A 22932-nucleotide genomic window follows, 5' to 3' on the forward strand; every position below is an offset into this window, starting at 1 on the left:
AAAACTTCCACCCACAGTGTAAAATTACATAAAATGTAGAATTATATGATCCAGAAGTTATGACAACATATGTTTTGATCAAAATAAGTTAAGCAAAGTTATACACGATTCAACGATCAGTTAAAAGGTCAGTTTAATGTAATTTGACTTATACATCCAAGTTGATTGTACTTAAAAATGTAAGGCAGCAACTTTTTCTTTTTCTAGACCATTTACTGAAACAAAGCAATTTGGTGCAAGATATCTTGACTAACATTATAAGCAGATTTTAGATGGAAAGAAATACAATTATAAAAAGTAAGTATTTGTCCCTTTTCAGAATAACATGGACTATAATGATAATAATCATTAACAACACAATAAATTCCTGATGGAAGGACTATATAATAAACTGTATTGTACTGCATAAAAAAAATCATGTATTTTTTGTTCCAAAAACAGTCCAGTAGTTTATTGAGAGTTGCAATGAGTTCATTATTGGAGAGTCAGTTTCTTTACAACCCTCAACATCTCAAGAGCATCATCTTATGATCATTTTCAACAAAAAAAAAAAAACCAACAGAACAAATGATTGCATTACGTTATAATAAAATAGCAATGTAATTTTGACATGACACCACAGACAAACCTTAATAAATATGCATTTGTGTTCATTTAAAAGAGCAAACAATGTGGTAATGCATGTAGACCATTTCATACACATTAAATAAGGAAACAACTCAAAACGTACAGAAAGCAACATTATTTTAGTGCTTTATAACAAACAAGGTTTTGTAATCTATCTGATGGTTGAATAATACTCTTGTTAGTGGATTCACATGACCACTCCTATGACACCATGTTATTAAATTGCCAGAAATACAGAAATGCTCCATTGCCTAATTCAGGCATAGTTAAGAAATAAAAATGACTTAACCAAGCACAACAAAGACGATATTAAAAATGGTTTGTACATAAATTTGTGCTGCTGCGGCTGATTTCAAATAAGCAGTGCATTAAACTGCAAACACACACACAAAATTAATCTTTCGTCTATATTAACATGTAAGTGCCATCCGATCTGTCTCAAAATCCATGCTTGGCCAGAAGAAACCATGACCCTTTGAGGCACATTAAAAGACATTGGAGCAAATGAACCATTCATAATCTTTCACTACTGAACACATCTGAACTAAAACCGTCTAGAGCTTTCATGATTTAAAGGGATAGTTCACTTTGAAATTAATTTTTGATATGTTTTAGCTTACCTCAAGGGCATCCAAGATGTAGGTGTCTTTGTTTCCGCAGTAGTTTCAATTTTTATATTTTCAGGTCAAACCGTTCTTGTCTGTCAGTCATATAATGGAGGTCCATGGTCACCACCTCAAAGAGCATGCACAGAGAAGTCCAGATTAAACATGATTTAATGACTCGTAAATGTAAGTACACACTGATGGCCTAAGACACGAAACGAGCGGTTTGTGTGAGAAAATGAACAGTATCTATATCGTTTTTACCTCTTATATAACCACAGCCACGTCCAAGTTATCTGTGGCTGTGGTAAGGTAAAAACAATATAAATACTGTTCATTTTCTCACACAAACCACTCGTTTCGTGTCTTAGACCGTCAATGTGTACTTACATTTACGAGTCATTAAATCATGTTTAATTTGGACGTCTCTGTGCATGCTCTTTGAGGTGGTGACCATAGACCTCCATTATATGACTGACAGACAAAAACGGTTTGACCTAAAAATCTAAAAAAAATGAAAATACTGTGGAAACAAAGACACCCACATCTTGGATGCCCTTGAGGTAAGCTAAAACATACCAAAAATTAACTTCAAAGTGAACTATCCCTTTAAAGAGCATTCTCCTTACAAAACCCTCTAAACTGCCTATCATGTTTTCCAGAGGTTGAACAAGCACTTATGGAGAAACAGATAAATAACACTGAATTCTGATAACTATAAAGAACATTTTCAATGAGATACAAAAGTGCTGCATCAACATTGATGAATGATTCAGAAATGCCATTGGCTGATGACCATGCTACAATATATTATTGTCCTGAAGATGCTGACGACAAAATGTTAAATACAATCAAATGTCATTATCGGAAACATAATTGTGCATTCTGTACACATTCCGTTTTTGTGCTATTGGAGTATCTGGTGCATTCGTGTTTGCTGAACACACATCAAATGCATTTGTTAACCAGTATTGCAATGATAAAAATGCAGCAGTTGTTGTCGTTTTTTAAATGAGTGCATGGGATGAATTTGATCTTACAGAAGTCCTTGTGCTGTACTTGCTCACATACAAAATAATTACAGAACAGACATGCCAGTCAGTGCACAGACTTGCCAAGTGTCCATTTCACGTCGGCTACTGAAAAAACTCTTGCCCTCAGGGTATCCTGTCAGAGAACGAGGCTAAATAAACCACTCTTTCTTGCTCTCGTCGATGGTCTCTGTGAAGGCGGGGTCATTGATGATGATGGCAGCATCAGCGCAGTCGGCAGACTCCGCCCCCTTGGCCTCGTTTGTGTGGTAGGAGCCCTTGTGACGGAACATGTGACGAACCACAAACACCAGCGTGCAGAGGATGGTGAAAATCACCACTGCGATGATGCCTACGAGAAAACCACGATTGTTATGATAAATCGCCGTTAAAATCAATTTCTACACCAATGATAAGATGTCAAAGCATATGAAATATAATCTACACAAGGAAGCACATGAAGTCACATATACGTGTATATTATATTACACATAAGCTGGTTGATGGGTTGTATCATCTTCACAGGCTATTACTATTCAACAAACAATACAATAAAATACAAACATTTTATACTATCCAACTTATAAAAAATATTACATTTTGTATATAGTATTCTATAAAACTCTAACTCTACTCTTGTTTTTCTGGGACCGTCTTACAAAATCAGGGCCGGATTTACTAAACAGGGCAAATTAGCATGAGAGAGCAATCCCCAAAAAGTTTCTCGCTAGCACAAATATGTTCTAAGAAGGTTTTGCAAATGTTTCTATTAAGTTATGAAAACATTATTATTGAATGCTCTCACTATATCCAGTTTTTTTAAAACTCTATAAGCGTTTTTTCTTAATTATGCGGATATTAAAGGGATAGTTCACTTTGAAAGTAATTTTTAATATGTTTTAGCTGACCTCAAGGGCATCCAAGATGTAGGTGTCTTTGTTTCCACAGTAGTTTCACTTTTTAAATTTTCAGGTCAAACCGTTCTTGTCTGTCAGTCATATAATGGAGGTCTATGGTCACCACCTCAAAGAGCATGCACAGACAAGTCCAAGTTAAACATGATTTAATGACTCGTAAATGTACGTACACATTGATGGCCTAAGACACGAAACGAGCGGTTTGTGTGAGAAAACGAACAGTATTTATATCGTTTTTACCTCTTGCAACCACAGACACATCCAAGTGATCTGAGGGCGCGGGTGCTTGTTTCTTGTCTTATAGGCCATCAATGTGTACTTACATTTACGAGTCATTAAATCATGTTTAATTTGGACTTCTCTGTGCATGCTATTTGAGGTGGTGACCATAGACCTCCATTATATGAAAAAAAAATTATTTCAAAGTGAACTATCCCTTTAAGGGAACATTCCATTTTGCAAATATTCTGGGTTTGATACTTTTGAAAGTTCTCTGAACATTCTAAACAGTTAAAAATGTTAGACGAACATCCAACTAAAACATTTAAATAAAAACTTAAATGAAAGGTGTAGATCATGTTTTTGAACATTATTAAAGACCAGATAACGTTGAACAAACTCATGGAAGAATGTGTGTTCATAACTTTCAGAACATTCCTGTTAGCTGGGTTAGTGCTGATAACACACACCGCAAGTGCTCTGTATTGTTGTGTACACTTAAATAAAAGCGTGTGACAGTATAACACTACAACAGTAGTTTTACCTCCAATTATTGCAGAGTCTCTGTTGACACCATCACGGCTAACTTGCTCCTCGTTGAATGGAGACTGCGCACCGGCTTGATGGAAGAGAAAAACTTTTGTGAAAAGAGCACAGTTTTCTGACTTAAACATTTACAATCCCCTTCAAATAATGTGTTGGCATACATGAAGCACAGACGGTCAGTGTGTTAATCTGGTGGGCAGATGAGTGAATCTTTGAGTGTTTTCTCCCGGGTGTTGTTGGCAGGGGAGCGGATCTGAGACGAACCGTCTGCTCTTTTCATCTGCCGTCTCCACAGGCTCAAAACGACATGTTCCATAAATATCCATGAAAGCTCAAGCTATACTTACTGTCATGAGTGCAAGCATACACACACACACACACACACACACACACAAAAATGCTCCATCTAAAAGTAATTATTACTTTAAAAAAACAAGATTGCTCCTCGCCTCTCTCACCATTGCAATCTACGTATATTAAAAAATAAAAACTGTGAATTCATATTGCCATGCATTTGAGGTTCAGCTGTGCATAATAAGGCATAAAATGCTAAATAAATAAAATAAAATAGTGCATGATTAAAATTAGGATTAAAAAACACTATATTTAAATAATTAAAATGACTATTTTACTAATATTTATCATTTTATTTGAATCGTATATTATTTATACATTTAATCAATTACAATAATAAACTGACCAAATTAAATCATTTGAATGCAAGAACAATAATAATTATTTATTATAGTGTATTTATTATTATAATTATTTCTTTACTTATAACTAGGGGTACTTATAATAAAAACTAAGAAACTAATAATATAACTAAGAACTAACTGAAATTATTTGAATGCAATAACAATAATAATTATTCATTATAATGTATTTATTATTATAATTATTTCTAGGGGTACTAATAATAAAAACTAAGAAACTAATAATATAACCAAGAACTAACTGCATGTGGGGAATACATTTGGGATGTAACACAGATTATACAAAATATCAGAATTATGAACTCAAGATGAAAAATACAACTAAAGACTAAATGCTTTTTTCAAACTCAATTTCATGCATCCACACACATCCTCACGCAAACAAACACATTTGTTTTTCTATCATGATGGGCACTTTCCATCATCTTTATTGTTTTTATACTGAGCTAATGACATAAAAAATAAATCACACAAACCTTATGATGCTTTTCAATAGGGCTGGGTATCGATTCACATTTCAATTTCGATTCGATTTCGATTCACAAGCTCTCAGTTCGATTCGATTTCGATTCTCGATTCAATTTTCGATTTCGATTCCTGATTTGATTCTCGATTCGACTATAATGAAGATGTAATACAAATCCTATATTTATAAAAAAGAACAGTGGACATAAGTTTACTAGTGGTTAATTAATACAAGGAAATTAAGAGCCATAAACCTGTATATAAAACTCTTTTTATTTTAGGTACACTAAATGCATACAAAGAATAAACAGGATTTTGATGCAATATGCAAAAAAAGTCAGAACAGTCGCACAGCTTGATCAAACAGGATCAGGTTATTTTATGTTTAAGATAGATATAGATAAATAAATATATAAATATTTAGACATTTTTTACATTGATCTTACCTAAATGGTAATGTAATTTTTTGTATTTTTGTTTTAAGAGTTTATGTATGGAAGCTTGATTTCAATCTTTGAATTAAATTGAAAAAAGTAGCACAAATAAATACAATAGAATAAAGACACAAATTAAGAGACATTTTGGGGTAGTTTTTTGGGTATGTCAGAAATACTACAGAAACTGAATAAAGTCCAATGTAAAATAACACTGGATAGTCTTTTTAGTCCAGACTGAATTAAATACAAAGGCTATTAATTCTGATTGCTTACATTTAATACTATATTCTGTTGTTATGACAACAGAATTAATGACTGACACAAATGGCTGCGTTCACTTTAAGAACTAGTGTGCGAATCCATTACTGTTTCATTAACTTTCTGTCACACACGTTTAATGCTAATTTAAGACATTACTGACTGTCTTTAGGAGGTTACTCACCAAGACCAGAGTTTTGACATAATGTCGCGTGTTTTAACTGTGATATAATCCAGGGATAAAACGTTTGTTTCTGGCGAGCTGTTTGTGAGGCAGATTTAGGCTGTACTGTGCATGCAGTGAAAGACATCTCTGAGTGCGCGAGCACGGGATGGTTAACATTGCTTGTAAAACTCAAAAAGACGTGAAAATGATAAACGTTAGTTACGATTATAGGTTACGATGCAATGCAGGCCCGATTGTTAAGTGAATATTCCGTCATGTCCCGACTCCTGAAGGCGTGTGTGTATCGACAGCTGCAGCGCTTGCCTAGTGCAGAGAGATGAGAAGATGCAGCACCGCGTCCGCGAGCCCTTTATGGAAAAAATCGATTCCGGCCGTTGAGAATCGATTTTGAATCGAACACATTTTAAAAAACGATTAATCGAAACATCGATTTTTTTGCCCAGCCCTACTTTTCAACATTAAAGTGTGAGTGATTTCAGGTTTTAGTATGACTGGCAACAAATCCAATGCAGACACACACACACACTTCAGTAATCCTCTCTACAGGGAAGAGATCACAGATTTCTTCTACTAAAAATGAGATTTCTTCAAGGCAGTCAGGAAAGATCTCTCCATAACAGATACATTCTACAGAATTCTATAGAAATTCGTTTCCTCCTCAAGAGTAAAACATGATGTGGAACTTCTTTCCTCAATAACTCCCTTTCCAATACAATGTTTCATTGTAATGTTAAAAAGATTTAGGAGGAAAATAATTTTTTTTAATCATGATTCGGTTACCTGAATCTGGGTGCCAGGGGTCAAAGGCTGACGACATGGGCGGCACTGTGAGAGGAGACGCCCCGCAGTTGGACTCCACCAGGACTCCCTGTACGGAGGCTGTGGAGGGCAGGACGGTCCTCAGGGCGGCCTTCAGCGGGGCGATGCGGTTGAACTGCACTCTGGAGAGACAGCCCACGAATCCCGGGGTGTTATATCGCTCTATCAACACCGGATCAATCTGACCCGTTTCTGAAAGACAAAGCCAACAGCAGCTGGATAAAACATTTCTGCTGAAGCAATAATAAAGGTTATAGGATGGGTGTCTAAAATCTGATTGGATGAGCAACTGAAATGTTTTACTTCAGTCTTTAGTGTCACATGATCCTTCAGAAATCATTCTAATATGATGATTGGCTGCTCAAGAAACATGATTATTATCAATGTTAATGTTTTTGTGGAAACTATGACCCATTTTCTTTAGGATGAATAGAAAGGTCCAAAGAACAGCATTTATTTGAAATAGAAAGCTTTTGTAACAATATAAATATCTATATCTATTGCATCCTTGCTGAATAAAACTATCAATTTCTTTAATAAAGAAATGAAAATACTGATGTTTGAGCAGGATTGTCCGAACATTATAATTTAGATTGCATCAGTAATCACATTTCTGCTGTCAATATTTTATATAAGCAATAAAGGCTTAACAACATAAGAAAAGGTGGATTGTCTAAAGTCTCATTAAATCATTCTAAAATAACTAATGCAGTATATCATGGCTTATTGCTTTTTTTTGTACATGTTACATGTACTTATTATAGTAATAATAGTAAATTATGCATAATTCCATGCAACTAAACCATAATCCTACCCTAACCCTATAGTAATTACATGTAGTTAATTAATATTACTCAGTATTTAATGTATAGTTAATTACACTGTAACTTGGACAACTTAAAACCATTTTTTTCTACAAAACTAGACCAGACTGAAACAATACGTGACACCAACAGAAACCAAAAATATGTTTTTTAACATTTACATTTGCTGCATTTTTATATATATACTGTATGAAAAGAGAAAAGCAGAAGCACAGTCCTAAGGGTCAGAAAGTAAAAGTCCTGCTATATGTTTAGTCCACCCATGAACTGATTTCAATATAGTATCTCGCTATATGTTTAGTCCACCCATGAACTGATTTCAATATAGTATCTCCTGGCAGAAAGACTGCGCTGATTAGCAAATCCAGATTGGAACAAAATACTAAGGAGGATTTTTTTTTACTTTCTGAATCTGGACTTTACACCTGTTCTGTCCTTTATCCTCAGATTTTATTACAAAGCTACCCACCTTCATCAAGTCTTCATTTCAATGCAGAGGAAAAAAAGCTAATATCTCAAATATAACACATCTTATCAGCATGGTACCTGTTTGCGATCACAGATTATAGATGTTGAACTGCGTATGTCGTATTCCCAGCATACAGCAGGTCTTGCGACTTTAAGCTAAACGGCTGATTTCTTCTTTCTGCTCGTCTCTTTCTCAATCTGCCTATGCGTAAACGTGACTAGCAAATTCTAGATTTTCTTCTGTTTAATCTGAAATAGCTTTTAAACAATATTCCTGAGCTGTAGATGTAGACCCATCACACTCAGCTGCTCTCTCTCTATGTGTGTGTATAATGCAGCTCAGAGACTTCCAGCTCATTTCTGTTAAGAAAGGTCTGCAGGAAAACCCGGAGACTGGATTTAGACCAGGAGCAAAACCCGGAGCTTCACATGATGATGTCAGGACCAACAGAGAGTCCAGTCAAAGGAAGAGCATGAAAAGACATGCATCCAAAGACTCTGTGGGTAATAATGACATTGATGGACGCTATGGGACTTCAGCCGTGTTATTTTGAAACCAAATTCCTAATCAAAAATACAAATGAATGAATGAATTTGTCAATATAGACAAGAAAATTAGATCTCTTTAAAATGCAATTTCTATTTCTAGAGTATATCAGTATATTTAATCATGTATTTAATCTTTTTATGGACCAGTGTGTTGGGGCCAATTCAATTAAAACGTATTTTCTTCAAAAGAGACAATTCATGCTTGCAATAAGCGCATTTTAAATAAACACTCTAAAAAATGTGACCAATTGTGGGTCTAATATCGACAAACTCAAACATTGGGTTAAAAGTTTAATAAAAAAATGTTGAGTTTGTCCATATTTGACTCAAATTTGGGTTAAAACAACCCAGTTGTCACAATTCCTGTCTTGTGTTTTCCTTGTCCTGTGTGGACTTTAGTTATTTCCTGTTCCGTGCCATGTTTTGTAGTCCTTTGTAGTTTTTCTTGTTGATTAGTTTCCCCAGGTGTTTCTGATTTGCCACGCCCCCTTGTTCCCTTGTTTAGCTTGTTTGTCTGTGTATTTAAACCTCTGTGCTTCAGTTGTTGGGTGTCGTCGTTGTTTAATCTTATGCTGTTTTGAGTTCCCTGTTCTGAGTTTATCCTGTTTTATTTGTTTGGTGGATTATTAAAGTGCTTTCATTTGGATTCCCTCTCCGCTTCATCCTTCCCTAATCATAACACTAGTATTTTTAGAATGAATAGTTCACCCAAAAATGAAAATGATCCAATAATTTACTCACCCTCAAGCCACTCTAGGCGTATGACTTTCTACGTTTAGCCGAACACAATCGGAGATATAATATTAAATAATATCCTGGCTCTTCCCAGCTTTGTAATGACATTGAATACTGCTTGAGATTTTAAATTCTCGTTCATCAATTCGCACTTGACCTTACAAGTCAGAACAAGTCACGCTTACACACACATTCCAAATTAAAAACCACAAATAACTAATGCTTACCAAAAACTTTTCCTAGGAAAATTGTCTTCACGAGGTTAAATTCTGTATCTGAGGCATCAGGAAGAGCGTAGTCTACTGTGGGATAATGATCCACCTTCAACACATATTAAGACTCATTAATCCAGTGAATTGTAACAGTGATTATTCACTAATAACACAGCAGATTGATCTTTATCTAGTGTCTCTCCTGAGAGCGATACAGTACCTGCAGTTGAATGAGCCTGTCCTGTCGGCTGATGTTAACGTTATGAGGCTGACCGTTAGCCATGTTACGATGATTCAGGCCGATCGAGAACGGCTCCCTCAATCCCCCCAGGTTATAGCGGATCTGTAGAGTACCTGAGGGAAAACACAATCAATGGTTCATCAATGTTAAGCGCTCCCAAGCATGGTTATTATCGTTAAAGGACAACTCTGGTGCAAAATGAACCTTTGGTCTAATAACACATTAGTACCATCGGTTCGTGGTTTGACTGGTCGAGACTGTTTTCCAAAGATGGCTCCTGCCTGTATACGTGAAGTGGACTGTCTTTATAAAAAGTTCTCAATGCTTGAGGAAACCTCATTATGTTACTGTGCTAGTGTGGGGCTATTTTGAGCCTTGTTAGCGATTTTTATTTTTAATTTATTTTATTTTTATTTCGTTTTTAGAGATAAAACTCTTTACATTCGATTATCATGAAAACAAATCTCAGAGAACGGTTGACTAGGTATCAATGTGTTATTAGACCAAAGGTTCATTTTGCGACAAAAAAAAAAAATTAAAATAAACAACATTTTATGTATAAACATATTTTATTACCAAGCGACAAGAATATTTTTTGTGAGCAAAAAAAAACACAAAAATAACGACTTTATTTCAACTATTCATGTCCTTCTCTGTGGTAACAGCATAAGCTTTTGCTGTTGTACGTCACACGCATCACACACATGACCAGCGTCGGCCAATAGTAAGCCTACGTGTGACGTAGCTCTACGCTATGTTAAATGACTAAAAGCCCACAGAAAAGGAAATAGTTGAAATAGTCGTTTTTTTTTGTTTGTTTGTTTTTGCGCTCAAAGTGTATTCTCGTCGCTTGATAAACTCAAGATTGAGCCACTGTAGTCACTTGTCGATAATAACTTTTTCGAGGCCGGCAAGTTTCAATCCCTCAGATTTCATCCAAAATATCTTAATTCATGTTCCGAAGATGAATGAAGGTCTTACGGGGTTGGAACAACATGAGGGTGAGTAAATACTGACTGAATTTAAATTTTTGGGTGAACTAACCCTTTAACGATGCAAAACTAGTGCTAACCATAGACAGTATAAGAAGTGTACAGAGCCATCTCATTGGAGCTCAATTGAGACAAGTGAAGCCCATTTTTAGTGATTTTTTAGGACTTCCGTTCCTGACGCGCAGACGCAATTGTTAGCCTATTTTTACAAAAAAACTGCTTTTACGATGCCATAACATAAGCTACAAGGTAATGGAGCATTTTATACATTGTCGTGTTTCTTTAGAAATAAATAATGGACAAATGGAGTCTTGAAACGCCTCAGATGTAAAGTTATTCGCTGTCAAAGTGACGCCCAAATAATGGGAGTCAATGGAAATGCTAACTCAAGTGAAGTTCTGCTACAAGATGGCGGCTTCAACTTGCGGTCAATGGATTACCCCCTTGGTGCTAACCAAGTGCTATGGTAATTATGTTAAACACCAAAAGCCGACGTGGAAAATGCACATGAACACCCCCTCATGTGGTATTCGTAGAATATTTTGATGGACGAGTTGCCAACCTTTGACCATTTAAATGGCGGAGAGCACCGCGAGAGTCATGAATGGTAAAATATATATATGTATACTATTCACGATCTAGAAAATATACAGCATATTATTTACCATTTGAGTTTTGATAAATCATTTTCTTGCTGTTGCAGATGACTTACGCAATCTAAAATAGTTTTAGCTAAATAACAGGTCTGGATCTCCATCTTTTTACCACATTACGACAACAAAAGCACTTGAACGCAACACACTGGTAAATACCAGTTCACAAGTGGAAAACATCCTATTTTCCATAGCACATGAATGCAGCATAAATTACAAGAGTGAAATATTCTTTTTCCCAGGTTGGTGGTATAGAAAAACGAAACTCAGTGTGAAAAAGCGTTAAATCTGAGCTCTAAACATGCGAACAGTCTCACCATTTTGCCGCAGCACCACGGCCAGGTAGTCCTGCGTCTTAGAGCTGATGTAGATGAGGACGGCAGGCGTGTGGGACGTACTGAAACTAAAGCTCAGCTCCTCACGGGTCAGATTACCCACTGTGCTTAGGACTCCGCCCTCGCCTTCTTTAACTGCAGGAGAAGAGCTGCTCTCTGACATGAGGTCGTACCGCACCAGCGTCCCACTCTCAAAGTACCCACCGACATCTAGAACCATAAGAACAAAGCAAAACTGGTAGTCCATGTCTGTTAGCTTTGATATCATTCAGTTCTAATGTACTCCTTAAAGGTGATATTTATGGGTTTAAATATTTAGTCGCTCATTATGTTACAGCCAAAACAATACTGACTTATCTACCTACTAAAATAATGGCCCATACCATCATTGCAGAAAGGCCCGTCGAAGGCGGTCAGACTGCAGTCGCATGAGTATCCGTTGTATTTCTCGATACATTTCCCTCCGTTCTGGCAATGCGTTCTATAGCTGCTGCAGTGACCCGAGCATCCAGGCTTCACCCCTGGTGTGACCTTTGCCCTCCCCTCAAGGTCAAGTGTCACCCCGTTGACCTTTAGGGAACGAATGCAACCTAGAATTCCTCTCTGCCCCCCTGAGGCTCCTAAAGTGTAATGGCAACACAGATATAACGAGATATTAGCCATTAAATAATAAAAACAAACAAACAAAAAATATTGTAACACTGTTTTATAATTTGTTTCTTTCTGGAGTAATTTTTTTATGAATTTCATAAGACATACGCTATTAAGAGAACAAAAACATCTCTTTAAAATTCATTAATATATATATATATATATATATATATATATTACGAATGTGTGTGTGTGTGTGTATGTATATATATATATATATATATTTATGCTTGCAACAAATATTGTACATTTAAAAGGGTACAAAGATTTCATGATTCCCCACTGATAAGTGCACTTAAAAGAAATATTAACTAATACTTTTTGAATTGTTTTAATGAGATATTCGGGAGACAAATGTACTTTTTTTTAGGGCTGGGCAATGATTTATTGCGATTAATCGCATCCAAAATAAAAGTTTGTGTTTACGTAATATATTTGTGTGTAGTGTGTATAATTATTTTGTATACATAAATACACACACATGCATGTATACATTTAAGAAATATTTGCATGAATATAATTTATATATATTTATACATAATTAATATTATGTGTATAAATAAATATTTGATATATTAAGAACACATTCTTCTTAAATATACACATGCATGGGTGTATATTTATATATGCAAAATAATTATACACACTACGCACACATATATTATGTAAACACAAACTTTTATTTTGGATGCGATTAATCGCGATTAATCGTTGCCCAGTCCTACTTTTATTATTATTTTGTTAATTTATTTATAATTTATTTATGTTTATTATTTTATCTGGAGCCAAACTGACTTATTATTATTATATCATAAATATTATTATATATATTGTATTATATATATATATTTTTTTTCTGAATTAGTAGTTTCTTGAGTATCAGTTTCTAAATGTTTATTTCTATTTCCCCAGAAAACTTTAAGATTGATTTTTGTACACTTTTTAATGCACAATTTCAAGTACAAAATTCTACTTGTGTGTACAAAATGTTTTAATAGAAAAGTTTGCGTTGTGTTTCACAACTTATACAATATTATCATGATAGTAATTAGGATCATCTGCAGGAGATCTCACCTACAAACAGCTGACTGAAGAGCTGCAGGCGTGTGTGGCCCTGATGCGGGGCTGACCGCGCCTCCCTGTGCAGCTTGTCCAATCGCAGAACAGCCTCCTTGATATTACGCTCCGCCTCCACCCTGTGCCACTGGTCATCATTGAGGGGTGTAGATGAGCGCACGATTAACTCCACAGGCCCGTTGCCCACATCAAATGAGAACGACACCACCGTGGCAGCTGTGGAAAGCAGTGTTGTTCTCGTTAATTAAACTGAAACTATTCAAAACGGTTTTGGGGTAATTGAAATAAAGCTGAAATAAAATAAAAATTACTGAAAAAAAAAAAAGAATAAAAAGGACAAAAGATCAACAAAATGACTAAAACTCAAGGAAAATAAAAGCCAATTCAAAATATGAATAAATACTATAATAGTATAGTATCTCACTTCCTCTGAAGGGAAGATAACAGTGATTTACAACAACCCTCCTCAAGATGAGGAGCTAAAAAGATGTGGTCCTCTACATGCAAGCTTACATTTGAGTTCCAAGCGAATGAAATCAGGATTTCCCAGGTTTTCCAGAAAGACACCATGTGAGGCTGAAGTCTTAAAATAGAAGGAAACGTCTGCGCTGGTCTCGGCTTTGAACGTGGGAAAATGAAGATAAGATGTAGGTGTGTTGAATGACGCTGCGTTCCAGTAGTGACCTATAAAAGAAACACACCGACAACTATTTTTGGGGTTTACTAGAAAAGATTTTCATGCTTGAATGTTAAAAAAATACAAAGTTCTGTCAGGAAACTCTAAATGGTTCAGACTGATAGGTCCTTAAAGGAGTAGTTCACTTTTAAAAAAAACTTTTGCTGATAATTTACTCACCCCCATGTCATCCAAGATGTCCATGTCATTCTTTCTAGAGTCGAAAAGAAATTAAGGTTTTTGATGAAAACATTCCAGCATTTTTCTCCATATAATGGACTTCAATGGGAACCAAACGGTTCAAGGTCCAAAAGACACTTTCAGTACAAACTGCAAACTGTTCAAAGGGCTTTAAACGATTCCAGGTGATGAATAAGGGTCTTGTCAAGCGAAACGATCGCTCATTTAATAAATAAATAACAACGTTTAAGTTTTATAAGCTCAAATGCTCGCCTTGCTCTGTTCTGTGGCGTGCGTTTGTGACTCTCCTGTTCGAACTCGTTTGTTAAAATGAACGAATCTTTTTTCGTGTCATTTGGTTCATTCAACGAACGAAATGAACGAGTTGACTCGGAAAAAGATTCGTTCATTTTGATGAACGAGTTCAAATAGGAGAGTCACGCATCACAGAACAGAGCAAGGCGACCATTTGTGCTTATAAAACTTAAACTTTGTAATTATTTTTTTTTAAATAACGCTTGATAAGACCCTTATTCATCGTCTGGAATCGTTTAAAGCCCTTTGAACAGTTTGCAGTTAGCACTCAAGGTCTTTTGGACCTTGAACTGTTTGGTTCCCATTGAAGTCCATTATATGGAGAAAAATCCTGGAATGTTTTCATCAAAAACCTTAATTTCTTTTCGACTGAAGAAAGAAAGACATGGATATCTTGGATGACATGGGGGTGAGTAAATTATCAGCAAAAGTTTTTTTAAAAGTGAACAACTCCTTTAATATTTTGATGCTAATTAACGTATCATTTCTCATCAATTTTAAAGGTACTTTATAATTCGTTTAGTGGATAGGTCTGTATTTGTCTCTGTGATTGGACCAAGAACACATCCTGCTTGGCTAAACCACAGTACGTAGCATGTTGTAGCTTCTACATTTGAGAGGATGACCCCACTTACGATCTCCTTGGCAGCGGAGCGGCCCAACAGTGAGTTTGGCTTCGGATCCAGAGCGGTGTAAATCGCCGACCACTACCTGACTGACAGGCAGATGGTCCTTGTACATCAACACACCTGAATCCTCTTTCCTGGAGAAACAAACACAGGCAGAGGAAGAATTATGGACCACAAGGGGGCAATATAGCATTGTGCAATACAGCAGACATGGGATATGTTCAAACTGGGTTGTAGTGTACTGCTTACGGCATAGTACTGCTTTAAAAAAATAATTACTTAATTTCATTAGTTTAATTCAGCCAAAGGCATTCTTCTATTCGACACATAAATATGGATATTTGGGATTTGGCCCAAATTTCCTTTTAATTCAGTGATTCAAGGAGGACATATCAAAAACAGTTGTTGTTTATTAAAGGTGAAGTTGAGCAGATTGCATTGGAGATGCAGAATCTATCATGCATATAGATAATATGCACAATATACACTACAGTTAAGTTAGATTTGTTTTGAAAGAGATATGTTTGAAAGAATATATTTATTCAACATGGATGCATTCAATTGATCAAAAGTAAAAGAAAAGACATTTATATTGTTATAGAAGATTTCTATTACAAATAAATGCTGTTCTTTTCAACTTTCTATTCATCAAATAACCATGAAATGTATCACGGTTTCCAGATAAAACTGTTTTCAATAATAATCATGTTTCTTGAGCAGCAAATCAGCATATTAGAATGATTTCTGGAGGATCATGTGACACTGAAGACTGGAATAATGATGCTGAAAATCAGCTTTACATTACAGGAATAAATAGCATTTGGCAATATATTAAAAATGTTTATATTTTAAATTGTAATAATATCTCACAATATCACCGGTTTTACTGTATTTATATTTTTATCAAATAAATGCAGCCTTGATGAGCATAGCAGAAAACATCAAAACATCTTTTAACTTTTGAGCGACAGAGTACAATGTTGCATATTGCAAAAATACTATATTGCAAACTGTATTCTATAACAAAATAATTAGCAAAAAAGTAATATGGTAGAATGCAATTCCAAAAAAACATTCAATTTAACAGTAAAGGGCCACCAGGTTTGTCTTCTTCTGAATGCCATCTAATCGTGTAAGACGTTTCCCTGACCAAAACAAGAATAGACTAAGACCTCACCATTGTCTCAGATCCGCATCACAGTTGCAGTAGTATCTGGGATCTGTGCAGTTGCGTTCAATGCCACAGGCACATTTCTGCACGCCAGGACCTGAGCCGCCCCAGTAGAGGTGCTTCTCGTTCCCCCTGCCGACCCACCACGTGGACGGAGAACCGTCTAAAACACGGGGAAAAGGAAAGCCTCAAACTTTGAGCGATTAAACTTTCCCCTTGAAGTTGTTCGTTTTTACCACATCCATTTACCTGGCGTGTTGAGCAGGTGGGATTTGTAGCACATGTACGCCACGTTCTGCTCACAGAGCTCAGCGCTGCTGGTCACGGCGTTCATCTGAACCACAAAAACATGAGCAGTTGTTAGGACCATTTTCAGCATCCGTTGTTCAGATATAACCGCGTTAATTGTTCAATTCACACTGGTTTAAGCCTCACCTGTTCAACAGACATGCTGTAATTGAGCGTGAGCACAGTCTTGTCTTCAGGTCCTGAACCGGCTGCCACTGAACTCTGAGCTGGAAGGTCATTCACAATGGTTGTCCACACCTTGTCTTCTGAAATACACACATACACACTAAGTGAGCATTCAATTATAGATTTTTTTTGTTTTTTTTTGTTAGAAATAACTGGATGTATTTATTGTTAAATGTGTAATACATGTTATACTGTTAGTTAAGGCTTCTTGCACCAAAAACTGTCATCATTTAGTCATTTATGGTACCAAAGGTCACTGATGTGTAAATGTGGGTGATTGTTATGACAATGAATATAATTAACACATGATATGAATATTTTAACTGAACTTAAGATGTGTGTGCTTCACATGATCCTGCTGATATTCTGTTTTGTTTTAAAAGTATTTAAATATATTTGTATATAAAGGTATTATACGTATATACACTTTATGATATAAACTTTAATATATATATATATATATATATACACTATATCAATATTTTTTTGATTATATATACACTTTATGATATAAACTTTAATATATATATATATATATATATATATATATTGATATATATGAAGAGTTCAGATGCAAAAGCCTCTAAATGCCATTTGAAATTTTCTTCTAAAATGATCATTTTTATCAAGCTTGTATATTTAAGTTCAATAATTTCACTTAAATGGCAATGAAGATTACCCATTAATTGTCTTTTAAGTGAAATTACTGAACTTAAATATACAAGCTTGATAAAAATGGTCATTTTAGAAGAAAATTTCAAATGGCATTTAGAGGCTTTTGCATCTGAACTCTTCATATATTGATATATATATATATATATTGATATAGTATATATATAAATTGATATATTGATATATATCAATTTATATACATACCATATCAATTTTTTTCTATTGTTTATCACAAGACCCTAATCCAGTTAAATACAGACAAACTGAAATGCTAGTCTAGCCACCCGTTAGCTTGTTTACATCAGTGAATTTCATATGTGTTTGGTGGTTCTGACCCATCATATTGCAGGTGACTCTGAATGGCTTAAGGGGTCCGCTGCCGTCTGGATCGATCCAGTATGTGTCTGAGCTTCGGCCCAAGTGTTTGTACTCCTCACATGACTGCTCGTACACAGCTGCAGAAACACACAGCGTAAGCATCAAAACGGCCACCACGGCACAAAAAAAAAATCTACAATGCTTCATTTCTGAGAACCAGTCAGCTAAATAAATACAAAATAAAATATATACACTAGCATCTGATAATTCCAAAGCAAAAGTGTCTGTTCTCTAAAGGTTCTTTGCATGCACTGTAAGGTTCAATAAAGGAGTTTTTACTGTAAGATTACAAAAGATCATTATGATGATTCATTACAGGTTCTTCAGATCAGTTTATTAGTTTATGTGTTCTTTAGGACACCAGTACACTGATGGTTTTGTAAAGAATGAGATAAGTTCTTCGTGGAGCTCAAAATGGTCTCCTTCGCGATCAATAAAAACTATATTCATAATTTAACCACTTTTTTTGTTAAAAATGTTATATTGTTGTAATTAAATTCCATGATATATCTCTGAGATATGGTGGGAAGGTACATATTTTGTTATAAATGCAATCTCTCAAACTCAATTAATATGTATTTTAAAACTAAAAATGATCTATTAATATTGCACAAATTGTGTTTATCCTACAGAATACACATTTTTTTTGGTATTTAAAGTTCATTTTAACTGTTGTAAGGTAGAGGGACACCACTTGCCACCACAAATGAAGAATGACCTTATAACATTTTATAGCATTGTTTGAGTCTATTTGGTCCTGTTGTGCAACATAGCAGCAGTTTGTAATAAACAAGTCAAAATAAGCTCAAATAAAAGTGGCCAATATGATTTGAGATGGCTTACAGTTGTGGCAGGTGGCACCAGAGTATCCAGTGCCTTCACATGCACATTTAAAGGTGTTTCCAGTTTGAGAGCACTTTCCTCCATGTTCACAGTGGTTTGGCACACACCTGGAGAGAAAGAGAGACAGCGAGAGATTAAAGACACTGTAAAGTTCTTTGTATCTCTATAAAGCCTCATTTTTACAGTCCTTAAAGGAGTAGTTCACTTTTAAAAAAACTTTTGCTGATGATTTACTCACCCCCATGTCATCCAAGATGCCCATGTCTTTCTTTCTTCAGTCGAGAAGAAATTAAGGTTTTTGATGAAAACATTCCAGGATTTTCTCCATATAATGGACTTCAATGGGAACCAAATGGTTCAAGGTCCAAAAGACACTTTCAGTGCAGCTTCAAAGGGCTTTAAACGACTCCATATGATGAATAAGGGTCTTATCTAGCGACACTTCGAGTCATGACTCAAAAAAAGATTTGTTCATTTTGATGAACGAGTTCGAACAGGAGAGTCACAAACGCTCATCACAGAACAGAGCAAGGTGAGCATTTGAGCTCATAAAACTTAAACTTTTTTATTTATTTTTTTAAATGAGCGATCGTTTCACTAGATAAGACCCTTATTCATCGTCTGGAGTCGTAAAGCCCTTTGAAGCTGCACTGAAACGTTTGGTTCCCATTGAAGTCCATTATATGGAGAAAAATCCTGGAATGTTTTCATCAAAAACCTTAATTTCTTCTCGACTGAAGAAAGAAAGACATGGACATCTTGAATGACATGGGGGTGAGTAAATTATCAGCAAAAGTTTTTTTTAAAAGTGAACTACTCCTTTAAGTCCTGTCTGCTAAAGATCCTGATCATCGATTTTGATCAAATGGGGACAGAGTTTGAGTTAGACGTGGCTTACATAACTTTCTCAAAGAGGCTTCACAGCTCTGAAAGTCCTCATGACTCAAATAAAGCAATCAATGGTACAACTCTAGAAATGTCTTTTTGGAGAGACTGAACAAAAAAAACTTTGATCAGAACATTGCGATCAAAGGCAAACATCTGTTCTACATTTGTTTGCAGAGTCATCTCTGAGAGTGCAGTGCAGCGGATCCATGAATTAATATGGATGGGTACGTGGGGATTGACTTTATCACCATATGAAAAGCAAGGCTGTGATGAGAGTCTGTTTTGACTTTTACAAAGCAGAATATGCATAAATCTGTAAAATAGTTTGAGTGGTTATGCAAATTTACATCGGGGTTTCTCCATCAGTGCATGTCTATACTAAAAATCAATTACCTGTCTATAATGGCACACATATCCAGACTGACGTTCTCAAAGCTACCCAGCATGCCTTGCTCCACAGATTGCAAGTCGACCAACTGTTCGTCGACATGTATGAGCTGCATGCAGCCCTGAAAGGAGCGCTGTGATGGAGAAAGGTCAGTCCGCGGGAAGTATCCTGCACATGGCAAACAAGGAAATCAAAACCTGTTATCTCAGATGCGCAGTCATGCAAAGCAGATCAAGTGTTCCCAATAAGATACCGACAATACATTATTATAATATAACATTTGACATACAAAAGAGAGAGGTGTGTCCTACGATTACCTCCGAAAAAATAATCTCCTCCAGTCCTGATCTGAATGGGGAGGGCAGCTCTCACTGTGGACATCTCGTCTCCATTAATGGTCAACATGGCAATGCTCTCCAGTGCCAGGAAGTGAACGCTGTGCCATTGTCCATCATTAAGACCAGAACCTGCACAGGCAAATGGTTTACCTCCATGAGCGAAAGTCAGACTCTTAAAGTGTATGTGTGTTTTTTCTCCATGTTTCTCTGGTCAATACACTGATGGGTTGGTGAGATGTTGATATGTGATAGGTAAGGTGTCTTAAATGGCTGCTAGGGTGTTGCTACAGGGATACTAAGAAGTTCTGATTGTACTGGGTGGTTGCCAAGGTGTTGCTATGCAGATGCTAAGGTGTTTTAAAGGCTGCTATGGTATTGCTACGGGGATAATAGAGGTTCTGAGTGTTTTTAGAGTGTTTCTATGGTGTTTTAAATGGTTGCTATCATGCTACTATGCAGTTTCAATGATGTTTTGGGTGGTTGTCAAGGTGTTGCTATGCAGATGCTAAGGTGTTTTAAATGGCTGCTCTGGTATTGCTACGGGGAAAAAAGAGGTTCTGAGTGTTTTTAGAGTGTTTCTATAGTGTTTTAAATGGTTGCTATCATGCTACTATGAAGTTTCAAGGATGTTTTGGGTGGTTGTCAAGGTGTTGCTATGCAGATCCTAAGGTGTTTTAAATGACTGCTCTGGTGTTGATTCAGGGATGCTAGAGGTACTGAGTGTTTTTAGTGTTTTGCTATGGTGTTTTAATTGTAGATATCATGCTGCTATGTAGTTTCTAGGGTGTTCTGGGTGGTTGCCAAGGTGTTGCTATGCATATGCTAAGGTGTTTTAAAAGGCTACTATGGTATTTCTCCGGGGATAAAAGAGGTTCTGAGTGTTTAATAGTGTTTTATAGTGTTTTAAATGGTTGCTATCATGCTACTATGCAGTTTCTAGGGTGTTTTGGGTGGTTGCCAAGGTGTTGCTATGCAGATCCTAAGGTGTTTTAAATGGCTGCTCTGGTGTTGATTTAGGGATGCTAGAGGTACTGAGTGTTTTTAGTGTTTTGCTATGGTGTTTTAATTGTTGATATCATGCTGCTATGTAGTTTCTAGAGTGTTTTGGGTGGTTGTCAAGGTGTTGCTATGCAGATTCTAAGGTGTTTTAAATGGCTGCTTTCGTGTTGATTTAGGGATGCTAGAGGTACTGAGTGTTTTTAGTGTTTTGCTATGGTGTTTTAATTGTTGCTATCATGCTGCTATGTAGTTTCTAGGGTATTTTGGGTGGTTGTCAAGGTGTTGCTATGCAGATGCTAAGGTGTTTTAAAGGCTGCTCTGGTGTTGATTCAGGTATGCTAAAGGTACTGGGTGTTTTTAGTGTTTTGCTATGGTGTTTTAATTGTTGCTATCATGCTGCTATGCAGTTTCTAGAGTGTTTTGGGTGGTTGCCGAGGTGTTGCTATGCAGATGCTAAGGTGTTTTAAAAAGCTGATATGGTGTTGCCACCGGAATGCTAGAGCTTCTGAATGTGTTAAAGTGTTGCTATGGTATTTTGATAGGTTGCTTTAATGCTGCTTTGCAAATTCTAGGGTTCTCTGGGTGGTTGCCAAGGTGTTGCTATGTGGATGCTAAGATGTTCTAAATAGCTGCTAAGGTGTTGCTACAGGGATGTTGAGGTGTTCTTAGTGTTTTAAATGCATTGTTATATGTTGCTACAGTGTTATGGATGTGTTGCTTTAGGGATGCCAAGGAAATAAAATATAAGTGGAAGCTGAAACTAAAGAAAGTCTAGAGATTGAGAGAGCTCTCAGTGTGCGTTTTCAGTTGTAATGTTACCTGAGGATATGTCCACACGTGTATTCTTGCCCAGCGCGACGTACATGTGAACAGTAACTTTACCCTCCACCAGGCTGACCTCCACCCCTCCAGGCATGAGTGGAGTAAAGAACAGCAGACCGCTGGGATTCCATGTCCGAAACTGAAGTCTGACCGACACGGTGTCTGCGTCAGTCCGACCCGGAAGCTGCAAGGAGCTGGTGGAGTTAAAGAAGGCAGGGAACGTGCGTGATTCCGTGCAAGAGAACGTCAGGTTTTGCTGGAATGGGAACAGCACACATAAAAATGAACATTTCTAATGACAGTGGAAATTAAGGGGTTTAACACACAGCACTGCGGGAATGATCACAAACTTTACAGCAGAATTTAAGAGGACAGATTAATTTGGTCATAGTAAGAGGGAGGTTTATTCAGGAAACCTGGATAGTTCACATCAGGACCATACTGGAAAATCCATCTAAAACCTGTTTAAGGGGATAGCTGGTTTTGTGATGTTTCTAGCTAGTCCACACTGGTCTACATGGTTGTTGGTCAGGACAAGCTGTTTAAAGGGTTAGTTCACCCAAAAATGAAAATTAAGTCATTAATTACTCACCCC

The 22932-nt window shown here is 36.3% G+C and overlaps 1 protein-coding gene across 2 annotated transcripts in view; it reads right to left on the reverse strand.

Annotated features, from left to right (window-relative positions):
- Positions 1 to 1676: 1676 nt before the first annotated feature.
- cntnap2b (contactin associated protein 2b) overlaps positions 1677 to 22932 on the reverse strand; it is a 47847-nt gene continuing 26591 nt past the window's right edge. For both annotated transcript variants that reach the window (XM_039677889.2, XM_089131499.1), the window contains exons 8-25: positions 22335 to 22593; positions 20496 to 20645; positions 20184 to 20346; positions 18903 to 19009; positions 18017 to 18136; positions 16971 to 17089; positions 16785 to 16869; positions 16542 to 16698; positions 15371 to 15498; positions 14078 to 14248; positions 13562 to 13780; positions 12220 to 12456; positions 11819 to 12046; positions 9836 to 9969; positions 9631 to 9724; positions 6789 to 7019; positions 3944 to 4018; positions 1677 to 2615 (exon numbers count right to left, since the gene is read on the reverse strand). In XM_039677889.2, the coding sequence (XP_039533823.2) occupies positions 2416 to 2615; positions 3944 to 4018; positions 6789 to 7019; positions 9631 to 9724; positions 9836 to 9969; positions 11819 to 12046; positions 12220 to 12456; positions 13562 to 13780; positions 14078 to 14248; positions 15371 to 15498; positions 16542 to 16698; positions 16785 to 16869; positions 16971 to 17089; positions 18017 to 18136; positions 18903 to 19009; positions 20184 to 20346; positions 20496 to 20645; positions 22335 to 22593 (2877 nt within the window). In that variant the 3' untranslated portion in view covers positions 1677 to 2415. The remainder of the gene's footprint in view (positions 2616 to 3943; positions 4019 to 6788; positions 7020 to 9630; positions 9725 to 9835; positions 9970 to 11818; positions 12047 to 12219; positions 12457 to 13561; positions 13781 to 14077; positions 14249 to 15370; positions 15499 to 16541; positions 16699 to 16784; positions 16870 to 16970; positions 17090 to 18016; positions 18137 to 18902; positions 19010 to 20183; positions 20347 to 20495; positions 20646 to 22334; positions 22594 to 22932) is intronic.

The sequence above is a fragment of the Pimephales promelas genome, chromosome 5 (genome assembly GCF_988280905.1).
Source record: "Pimephales promelas chromosome 5, fPimPro1.hap1.1, whole genome shotgun sequence".
Classification (NCBI taxonomy): Eukaryota; Metazoa; Chordata; class Actinopteri; order Cypriniformes; family Leuciscidae; genus Pimephales; species Pimephales promelas.